The following is a 12,281-nucleotide window of genomic DNA, read 5'->3' on the forward strand; positions in this document are numbered from 1 at the left end:
CGCTGTCAGATTCAGCGGTGGGACCAAAAGCACTCTCTTCGATATGACAACTCTATAGTCTAGGTTGACAGGATGAACAATAGAGACTGTGGGGGACTGTGGTGGTGGGTCGGTGCCGCGGGTTCTTGTAGGACAATTCTTGATTTTGTTTTACTGCATGAGAACAAGGTTTAATAGAAATAACTTTAGGGTTAGGCATAGTTTTACTGGGGTTAAGGTAGGAATAATGTTAGGTTTAACCGTTTAAGCATAATTTACTGAAGTTACTTTAGGAATACCAGGCCGCGCAGTTCCGCCAGATGTACGGCGAGTTGGTAAATGGGTAGCCTCGGTAACAGGCTTTCATTTTTGTTGGTGCAAAAAATTGAAAGCCTGGAGGAACGCATTGGCCGCTCTGGTCTAAAAGTGGGAGTCAACCCTTCCGGGTGGGCGTCGCTCCAAATTATGTGACGTAGCGCTGCACTAGGGGGGAGAGGAGGGGCTGGGGGTGACGGACAGATCGATGAGATCCAATCAGGGCGTGTGCAAATCTCAGCCGCGACCCGCCCCTCTAGACCAGAAACCTAACGCGTTAGCTCAGGCTAGTAAATGGGCGACTCGCCAATAGTGTCTGAAGCCAGTAGGAAATCCTGACTTCCTGAAAGTCCATATACCGGTAATGGCCTGTCATTGGGCCCAAAAAACCCCATGGCTCCCGGAGAACGGTTTGTCAATATTTGTTTACAGTCTATGGTCTGAACACATGAGAAAGTGGCTTGTATATAAAGAGATCACTCAGATCAGTAGAGAAATAAAGATGTGAATGTCAGTTATGTGCTCTCTGCACAGCCATGGTGGTAACCTTAGGTCAAAAGAAAACGGATTAGGGACTATTTTTTTTGGGTCCGTTTCTGCCCTCTCAGATTCGAGTTAAAAAAACGCTCTGAAAGAATATATATTCAAAGATTTGCACCACATTTTCACGGTTTTACAAAATGCAGCTGCTGATGAATATCCATGGTACGTAATTGATTGATGTGCGTTCTCATCAGCATGCGGATGCTAAGGTTAAGACGGACTTATCTGCGGAGATAAACCGGTTTGTTTTATAATATTTTTCTTTTTAGCCGTATAAGCAGTCAAGATTTTTTTTTTTACCATTTGGCATTTACAGTGAGATGTGGGCATTTAGCAGACGCTCTTAATCCAGAGCAATGTTATAGTAAGCAAGAACACCAAGACGTAATACATCAAATGCATAGAAATAGTCGTCTAGCAACTTTTTCACCCCCAAATTGACGTTCATTAATTTGAAAAGATGTGCCAGGGATCCCCATAAGAGCGGCTCTAGCAGTGATTCTCAACCCGTTTAGTTAAAGGGCCCATTTTGTTTCCAAAATATCATTTAGCTGGGGACCCCCCTGGAACTCCCTCAAGGGACACCACTTTGGGAACCACTGGTCTATAGGAACTAAGAACCTTACATCCGTCTACTCTATGGCGTCTTAACAGTTCAATATCAATCAATAATCAATATCTGTACAGTCAAACTATAAGTATGCACTATAGAATGCTATGTATACATGATACCATGCCATCCAAATGATATATTTTATGTCGTGATCTCTATAGATTGAATATATATTCTATTGCTGATCTATTGCTCCCCTCGGTAATTAATACATTTTGACCTGAGATCAGATTCTAAAAATGTCTTGTACATCCTGACAGTTGTTTCTATGTCAGTCGTGCTTTGATTTTTCAAAAATAGCAGACCTATGAGCTTGTACTGTAGATCTGCTATTTTCCAATAGCTAAAGCATAACGTAATGCCATAACACCAAAAGGGGTTCCCGCCCAGAATGGGTTAATAAAAGTTGTATTACATCTTAAATCATGTGGTAAAATACTGCAGTTAACTATGCAAAATAATGCTAATGCGACAGACATGAATGACTCACACTTGAGTCTGAGCCAGAGTCCTTTCAATTTCATGATATAAGTGAAGTAAGAGTGACACCTACTGGTAGGAAATAGTAACTGCATGGAATCCCAGCATTCTGGAACTGGTATTCAATTTGTGTGTGTGTGTGTGTGTGTGTGTGTGTGTGTGTGTGTGTGTGTGTGTGTGTGTGTGTGTGTGTGTGTGTGTGTGTGTGTGTGTGTGTGTGTGTGTGTGTGTGTGTGTCCACACACACATGTAGTCACTATTCATTGATTCACTCGTATCCAAATCCATTTGAAAAAAAGAAAGCTTCTCACTGCTCAGGTCAAATATAGGCCTATTGATATGCAATTAAAATGTGATTAATTAATCACAAAGCCTCCAATTAATTAGATGTTTTTTTTTAATGAAGTCCAAACCATATTCTTTATAGATGTAGCTTAAAATAATAATTAAAAAAAGGTTAAATGTGTCAGATTGAGATTGATTGCACCGTAATAAAACGTAAAAAAAACAAACAGATTTCATATGGCTCTACTCGGTGGCTATGTAAACTTGTAGGTCTTCTATTTTTGAACAATCGTTCAAATGTGCCTCAAATCTTTCAGAAAATTGTCACGATTTAGAAAACTTTAATTTTTTTATTTTCGACGTCAGGCCTAAATGGGTTAAACACCAACGTGGTCCTGAATGGGTTAAATTCATCCTCCGTGACATTGGGGTCTGCTATACAGTATACGCTGTGTCCTCGACTCCTTTCATGCACCAAATAAATTAATCCATTTCAAAGTGAATAGTATAACACTTCAGTGACGACACTGAATGCACCGGGGCAATAGATTCAATAGATTATATGTTCCACTCTACAACGCACAGTATGCGAGCGAGAAAACATTTTTTTAATTCAACTGAAAAGGCCCCGGCTTGCTGTACACTGCTTGCTGATGAGGGCTGTCTGCACCACTTGTTTAGGCATACCTGTGTTCTTTGGGAGCACATGGGCCCTAAATACCAGTGTTACTATGAAAACGTGCATTTCCCGTTGGTCCGTCACACCCCCATTAATCCCGTTGCTCCGTCACGCTCTCATATATGGTCATGCCTCGTGGCATCACGTGACATTTTTACTCATGTATAAAGCTCTCAATGGTCTCGCACCTTCCTACCTACGTGACTGCCTGCCTAAATATGTCCCCAAACCGCCCCCTAAGGTCTTCCACTGCTGGCATGCTCGCTTTGCCTAAAAAAAATGTCAACAAAAAAATACGGGGAAGCAGCTTTTTGCTTCTATGGGCCGACGGCATGGAACAAACTCCCACTGTACCTTCGACAGGCAGCCTCTGTAGACATTTTTGAAGCACAGCTTCTACAACATTGCTTTTAATTGATCTTTTATTTTTTTGTTATTCATGTCCTCACTGTATTGCATTACTGCTTGTTTTTTAATGTTTATGCCTTGCTTTTCTTTTTTTCTCCATTGCTCTGTAAAGCACTTTGATTAGTGGTATAATGTGGTTACTCGGGTGGTTTGATGCGTATGTCCCTGACACTGAAACATATCATCATTACGTCACCATCGTAAACCAATCATACCCTGGCATTGGTACATAATCTTCATCACGTCATGGGACATCCGCGGAAAACATACCTGCATGGTCTGCTTCCGTATGTCCGGGGCCAGCATATGACATCATATCACGTGCATTCTAAGGGACATTGGTACATATCTTCATCACGTCATGGGACATGACGTGATGAATACGCATCGTAGCACCTGACTGATAACATTACTTGCACGCTCTGCTTGGGCAAGTAATTCGTTTACATTTATAAAGCTGGACCCGAGTGGATCTCCCTCAATCTCCGGTGCTGCACAGCCCCGCAACAAAGGAAGGTCTGTGTGTAATCATAAGAGCCATGTTTTGACTGATGGCAGATTGGTGTTTGCAGTCCACACTCACAGGAGGAGACACGTGGGTTCTCTAGAGCAGCGTGGGCCACTTTGAAGATGGAGAGGGCCACTATAGTTCATGCAGGTCGTAGCAAAATAGCAGATCTACAAGCTCAAAACGCATCGCAGTGCGACGCGTTTTGATCTTGTAGATCTGCTATTTTTTGCTATATTTGAATTGAAATCCTGTTTTTTTTGTTTGTTATACTTATGTTGACTTAAATGCAATACAATGGACATAAAACATGGAATTGTAACATCTGAAATCAATACTATATCAGTATTCTAATATTAACCTGCGGGCCATTTTAAAAATGTCTTTTTAAAATGTATTATTTTCCCTGAAAAACCTCATGTTTCTATATCAGTGGTGCTCAATATTTCATGTCATGGACCCCTAGAATTATATGTATTTGGCCTCCAACCCCCATCTGAAAATATGTTGTTCCAGTTGTTTTAGAAGCAAAGATTTGAGTTTAAAAACGCTCTGAGAGAATATATTCAAAGATTTGCGCCACATTTTCACGATAAAAAGACCTACAAGCTCATAGCGTGCCACTCGGTGGCGCGCTATGAGCTTGTAGGTCTGCTATTTTTCAATAGCTAAAGCATAACGTAATGCTTAAAACACCAAAAGGGGTTCCCGGCTTCGCGCCCAAAATGGGTTAAGTGAAGGTGGGGGCCGCATGTGGTCCCCGGGCCACCAGTTGCCCATGCATGCTCTAGATAGAACAGCATGCTTATGCGTATGATTGTCAGGGATGGACAATTTGGCAATACGGTACTAAATCAATAAAATATCGCAAGCACATATCTACTTAATTAATACACTGCGTTTTGGTCTGGCGGTCAAAAACAATGTGGCATTATGATATAATGCCCTCTGTCCTGTGTCAATAATTGCAAAAGAAGAACAAAATAGCAATCATAACACAGTGTAAAGTCTTGGGCCCTTATTATTCCAGAAAGTTTTAAAAAAAAGAGGCTCACAGCACATAGTCCTAAAAAGCAGGGTGTCCGATTACTGTGCATCCAGTTTGGCCACCTCCTCCTAAGCCGTCGCTTTATCAGAAGCCAAGGTGATATCACTCCCTGCTGATTACACGGGCAGAACTTTCCTGGAGACAGTCCCAATGCTTTATAAACTGCTCCGTTCCTATTACAATAGGAGAATACACGCGGCAGGTGCAGTCTTATCTAGGATACAATACTGAGATCTGTGTCAACTGTGTGTGACTTTTTAACCAACAGTGTCTGGTATTTCCCTTGATATACAAAACGTGAGGTGTATGTTACTATCATATATACAATGTTACAATATTTTACTATATATAGAGGGTATGATGAGCATGCATGAAGTGAGTGGTGAATCAAGTGGTAAATTGTGTGGCAAAGGGTGTGGCAAACTGAGTTTAACGTTGTTTAATGCAATCGGACTTTTATGTGTGGATGTATGGGCTGTCAACACCAGAAAGTCGTTTTTGTCGCCACCAGGCCGAAGGCATGGGGAGAGAGTATGTTTTGCACTCCGTGTGTCCGTCCATCCGTCTGTGAACAGCTAATATCCGGCACCGTTAACCCGGTCGATGCCAGATTTTGCACACACACTCCCTGGATGCCAACAATGAACCTCTGCCCCAAAATTTCCATAACGGCCTGTTATAGCGCCACCAGGAGGCCGACTTTTAAAAAACTTTTTTTTATATATATTACTCCTCCAGATTCTGTCCAAAAATCCCGTAAATCGTTACACACTATCTCTATAGTCATCAAGATGGATCCGTCCGATATTTCATATTCCATCCTAACTGGCTAACATTGCCTTTTAAAGTTTGCAGTATTGGCCCTTTTGAAACAAAAAGCCTCAAATCATGAACGCAGCGTGCAATTTACGTGAAATCTTTCACAGACTTTCCTGAGGAATATATCCCACCCTTTTCACAATGGCCTGTTATAGCACCACCCAACAGGTGGATTTGAGCAAAACACATTTTTGGAACAAAATGCCTCAAATCATCCAATTGCCATCAATGGTGTAAGAACAAATGGCCCCCTTTTCACATAATATGCCTATTATAGTGCCACCAGGAGGCCACAACCTGACCTGGCCTGGTGGAGACCTGTGGCCCGCGTGGCACTTTTTCTAGTTTACCACTCAGTCTGTAGGCGTTCCCGCATAACTTATGGGTATGATAACGTTACACGCATACCCTCTATTTTAACCCATTCTGACCTGAGATCAGATTCACACGAGGTTTCCACTAGGACACACACTGGTCTGATTAACCCATTCTGACCTGAGATCAGATTCTAAAAAAATGTCAGTCGTTCTTCGATTTTTCAAAAATAGCAGACCTACAAGCTCGTATCGCGCCACTCGGTGGCGCGATATGAGCTTGTAGATCTGCTATTTTTCAATAGCTAAAGCATAACATGATGCCAACACCAAAATGGGTGCCCGGTCAGAATGGGTTAAGAAAAAGGTCTCCGATGAGATGAAGGGAGCCCAGCTTTCAAACCTCTACCTATTACGTGCATATGCTGCAACTCTTACAGATAAGTTCCCCCTAGAAACTAATGATTTGCAGGTACCAAGTACAAGACACACCCATGACAACCAGGCATGCACGCTGATCAAGTGAAACCTTCTCTGAGTGACAAACCCAAACAATATCAGTGACGAAGACAGAGCAATATTTCCTTCTTTCCCACGTGACCAGCATGCTTCAAACCAACCCATAATCTGCACGAGGAGAAAATTCAAACATGCAGACGGATTAATTTACTTTAGAACTGTGGATAAATGGAGTCGGTCACCTTCCGAGGTCTAGTCAGCCGCGTTAGTAGAAGGTCAAGGCGTACAGCGCAACATCAAAGCAAACTTAAAACGTTTGACGAATTGATCTCACACGAGCGGTTAATGACAAATACTTCTTGTGACTCACCATGACGGCTCCAGGAACCCAGAAATGTGTATGATAGATATGATGTGACCGATATGGTTACAGAGAGCTGCATAGTCATTTTCTACTGAATAGTTGGCATAACACTGACATAACACATGATACCGCCAGTAAGTCAAGTTGCTGAACAGCACATTGTTGTATGTAATGTTATCCTGACCTGTACTGTGTCTGATTGTATATCACTAGTACATAATGAGTGCAGCCAAATACTGTGTACAGTGCATATAGTCTAAGTATGTCTACTCTGTAGTGGGGTTTTGCCTTTTTTTTTTATTACTAGAGCGGTGCCCGTGGGGCCTCTACAGCGGTGCCCGTTGGGCACTGGGCCTACTTGGAACGATGCAAGTTGGAAATGCATGCCCCACCCAGATATGCCAATATATGGAGTCTATGCAGACGTCAGAACGATGTCAGTCCAGGTTCGGTGAAACTAACGCTTTGCAGATTGAAAGAGGATAACTCAAGCTTGCCCCTACGGCTGCAACGTCGGTGAGTTTAACGTCGTTTTAATACAAGCAGATGGGATATATCGATTTGGATCAATTTGACACATTGTTATTTGAAGCCTTTTTCTGGGAGCTTACCTTGCTTGGAATCCGCAGGTTCTCCACAGGACTGAGGTCAGCCATGCTCTCCTGAGGGCTCTTCAGGCCCTGTGAATAAACAATATGCACTTTTTTTACGATAATATCTCATTCACACTCTAAGAATGTTATAATCATATATATACGACTAAATAAGACAAACTAAATCACGAGGACATCCCGTTAGCGCTACAGACAAATGGAAGTGGAAAAGCATATTTCTGAAAAGTGGTACTCGATGGTGATGTGTCTGCTGGGGCAGGCCGTCTAGTGTTACTGTGCAAGACGAGAGCTTCTATGACCGCCCCACATTTCCCCATTGTTCTGCCCGGTTTGTTGTCAATAGTGGAAAGTAACTAAGTCAAAGTAAAATGTTGAGGTATTTGTACTTTACTTAATGTGTCAAATTTGCAGTATACCTTTAGTTCTACTCCACTACATTTCAGAGGCAAAATATTGTACTTTTGCTCCACTGAAATTACTTGACAACTGTAGTTACTTTGTAGATTTTGATTATTAGTACAAATACAAAACATACACTTCAACCCATATACATTTCGGCCATTTGAGAATAGCCGATCTACAAGCTCACAATTAGGGATGGGCGATTAGATTTTTTTCTTGATCGCCTCTTGTCTTTGTTTATTTAAACGTAACGTCATGTGCCTGCTATGCTCGATAACAGGCTCGATAAGCCCAAAGCTTGTTGATACTGGGTGGGTACTCGATAAGCTTATGGGGTTTTTTCAGGTATCGGGTTTCCAGCTCCATCCCTACTCACAACGCGAGCATTGTGAGCTTGTAGATCTGCTATTTTCAAAGGATTTTTATACTTTTTTTTTTTTGCATTCTGCATAACGAATACTTTTGGTACTTAAATACACTTTCGTACTTTCACTCAAGTGCATTATGAATTCCGGACTTTTACTCGCAACGGAGAGTATTTCTGCATTGATATTTTCACTAAAGTATAAACATGCGAGTACTTTTCCCACCACTGCCTGTTGTTGAGGAATGGCTAATGATAAGCCCCAACATGACAGAATAACCCTTTTTGTGCCATCCTGCCAGGCAACGTGCACACATGGACATCAAATGGGGCTTCAGCCACTGCCCTTCTACCAGTCTGTAAAAGACGGTCCTCTCCAGACCATGAATACAAGCTTGTAGATCTGCTCTTTTCACTATTTTTTTGCCCCCCCGTCTCTCTCTAACATTCCCTGCACGTCCCTGCTTTGTGCGACATGCTTCATGAATAATGAAGGGTCGGAATATTTTCTGCACGTAAACTCTGGACAACGCTGATCTTCGTTTGTTGAGTCTTTGGGGGAATAATAACTGCTATAAAAACTGTATATTATCGTTATGTGCTTGGCCATATAATATCAGTGGTTTTCAACCAGTGGTCCGGGGACCACCAGTGGTCCTTGAGGCGGTTCCTGGTGGTCCCCAGCTAAATGATGGAGAGTTGGTAACCAAATGGACCCCTATAGAGCTTTAACTCTTGAGAGTGTAAAAGGTTTCATTGTACGCTCTCTAGAGTTAAATTATTGTTAAACATCTGCACTACTTAATTTAGAAGAAGTCTACACAATTAGAATGTAGTAAGAATAGTTATTTTGATCAACGTTTGCCTGTTATCCCTCCTAATGGTACCAACATCAATACAGCATGGAATTGTAGACACAATTTTATCCACAACGACAACAAAATAATCTTCAGTTTTGGGGTCTGAGAGGCTATATATAATGTCATCAAATAGTGGTCGGTGGCTGAAATGCCGAATAAATAATGGGCCTTGAAATGAAAAGGGTTGTTGACAACCCCTGTGCTATTATCTCTGCTGTGTTGAGGAAACGAGCTGTCAAATTAGCGAGCTAGCATGGCTGTGATGCTCCATCTCTCAAGAGGGTTTTGGGGACGGGGAGACTCCTATTGCTCTCTCACCTGACGGGCCATCAGCGACTTGATCTTCTGCATCGCAAAACAAAATGTTCTTCAGTGCTAGCTCAAAAACCAGTACATTAACGGCCGGTTTGTTTTGATGTCAACGGTCTGACACTACGAGAAGGAAGCCATGGTGGTTAAACATCACGTGACTGTCCGATACAGGAACCGGAACGATCGCAGAGCATCATGGGAGAGGTAGTTTCCACACGTGAATGGTAGTAGTGGTTCAAGTCAAGTGTTTGATAATAACAGAACGTTTAAACAATGCAACGGCAGATCATGAGTCACCAAACTTGAACTAGACTATAGGCAAAACTATTATTGTTATTAATAATAATATTATTATTATTATTATTATTATTATTATTATTATTATTATTATTATTATTATTATTATTATTATTATTATTATTATAGTACATGTATACATGGCATTGAGATATGTCAATGTTCTAAACATCTATGTGCCTGCCTGCCTGCCTGCCTGCCTTGTGCCTGCCTGCCTGCCTGCCTGCCTTGTGCCTTGTGCCTGCCTGCCTGCCTGCCTGGCAGATTATTCTAAGATCCCGTTAAAAACTTTTGTGGGTGCTAGAAAATTGGGAAAATGAACCAATATTTGATGTTTGTTCTGAAGCAAACATCAGAAAACAGGGAAAATGTGTTTATTTAAAGTAAATTCCGTTCATCAGGCTATGCCAACATAGCCTACCAAGGACGCGGTCCAAAAGTTGAAGCATTGTCCTGATTTATTTTTCAGAAACAAACTGAAAAAAACGTGTGTCGATCAGAAGGCTACTATAAGATCCCTTGACCGGGTGTCTATTTCAAACACAAAGTGTTTTTTACCTGCCTGTCATGTAACTGCCTGTCATAATTTGACCCCCCTCCCAATCCAAGTAGTGGACAGTATTAGGATGTTGATATTCATTTTGTATTCATCCTTATAGGGCCCCAAATTACACATTAGATCAAGGACCCCAGGGGGTCCCCAAACCACACTTTGATAACCATGGTCTTGGTTATTATTATTATTTAAGTTAATGCATTTGATGTAAAATAAAGAACATATTGCTATTATTTGTCATGCCACTTGGTGCTAGCAGTTTAACCTATAACCTATACACAAGTAAATTGTATTGTATTGTATATACATACATAATTTCACCCTGGACAGTATTAGGATGTTGATATTCATTTTGTATTCATCCTTAGGGCCCCAAATCACACGATCAAGGACCACAGGGGGTCCCCGAACCACACTTTGAAAACCAGTCTTGGTTATTATTATTATTATTATAATTTAAGTTAATGCATTTGTTATAAAATAAAGAACATATTGCTATTATTTGTCATGCCACTTGGTGGTAGCAGTTTAACCTGATACACAAGTACATTCTATTGTGTGTATACTGTGCTGTATATTTATATAAGTGCAGTAATTACAGTAGGTGATATTTAAAATATAAATTTGTATTCCTCAGTTACAAGTGTTTTTCTCTCTATAGCAATTTGATGAGTACCCTATATACTGTTATCAAAAATATCTAAATTATAAATATTATTTTCGCATCCAGCTTTGACTCGAGGACTCTGGGCTGGCACACTTGCACGTGGATGGACTGCAGCGGCGTGGAGTCCGGGGGTGCTTGAGGGCTGGAGCACCCACTGACCGTGCAATGCAAACTAATGGGGGGCGGGGCAGGGCAGGGCTCAGGAGGTAGAGCAGGTCGTCCAATGATCCATGGGTCGGCGGTTCGAATCCCGGCTCCTCCTGTCGTCTACATGTCGAAGTGTCCTTGAGCAAGACACTGAACCCCAAATTGCTAGTCCCGATGTGCTGGTTGGTACGTACCTTGCATGGCTTCCGCCGCAATCGGTGTATGAATGTGTGTGGGAATGGGTGAATGTAATGCACAATCTACATACAGTATATGTAAAGTGCCTTGGATAAAGGCGCTATATAAATGCACCGTTTACCATTTACCACCTGCTGCCGTTTCCGCGCCTAATGTACTGTACTGTACATTAAAGATTAGAACCTTGACAGATACCTGTCACTGTCAGGACAATCTGAGAACCCATCGTCAATGAATAAAGGAATAAACAGCACCCTCTTTTCCTTGACTTTGATTGACGCCAGTCAACAGTCTGTCTCGAGAGACTATATGCTGTCTGTCGGGATAACGGTTTGAGAGACTTTAAATATATATATGCATTGTTATATTCATACACATACTCGCTGTTGACACTCTCATCACTGCTGTCTTATACCGTACATATTTCATTGGTGATAAATAGTCTATTCATTCTCAATCGTATCGTATCTTATTTTAACTTATGGTAAATGGTGCATTTATTGCCTTTATCGAAGGCGCTTTACATAGATTGTGCATTACATTCACCCATTCACACACACATTCATACACCGATTGCGGCGGAAGCCATGCAGGGTAGCCTGAGCTAACGTGTTAAGTTTCTGGTCTATAGGGGTGGGTCGCGGCTGAGATTTGCGCACGCCCTGATTGGATCTCACCGATCTGTCCGTCAGCCCTGGCCACTCCTCTCCCACCTAGTGAAGCGCTACGTCACATCATTTGGAGCGACACCCACCCGGAAGCGTTGACTCCCACTTCTAGACCAAGGCAGCCAATGCGTTCCTCCAGGCTTTCAATTTTCGCGCAGACGAAATGAAAGCCTGGGTATCGAGGCTACATGCAAGGTACCAACCAGCACATCGGGAGCAATTTGGGGTTCAGTGTCTTGCCCAAGGACACTTCGACATGTAGACAGGAGGAGCCGGGATTCAAACCGCCAACCCATGGATCATTGGACAACCTGCTCTATACTTCTTGAGCCACAGTCGCCCATTATCTTATCTTATCACTTACTGTAAAGTCTCGTCCATA

At 41.9% G+C, this 12,281-nt stretch overlaps 1 protein-coding gene across 1 annotated transcript in view; it reads right to left on the reverse strand.

The window, feature by feature from the left end:
- Positions 1-9,507, reverse strand: part of vps50 (VPS50 subunit of EARP/GARPII complex) — a 170,594-nt gene extending 161,087 nt beyond the window's left edge. Inside the window, exons 1-2 of the mRNA XM_080787022.1 lie at positions 9,373-9,507; positions 7,426-7,494 (exon numbers count right to left, since the gene is read on the reverse strand). Coding sequence (XP_080643148.1) covers positions 7,426-7,494; positions 9,373-9,405 — 102 coding nt within the window. The 5' untranslated portion in view covers positions 9,406-9,507. The remainder of the gene's footprint in view (positions 1-7,425; positions 7,495-9,372) is intronic.
- Positions 9,508-12,281: the final 2,774 nt, after the last annotated feature.

This window comes from Protomyctophum bolini, assembly GCF_963924005.1.
Source record: "Protomyctophum bolini genome assembly, chromosome: 17".
Taxonomy (NCBI): domain Eukaryota; kingdom Metazoa; phylum Chordata; class Actinopteri; order Myctophiformes; family Myctophidae; genus Protomyctophum; species Protomyctophum bolini.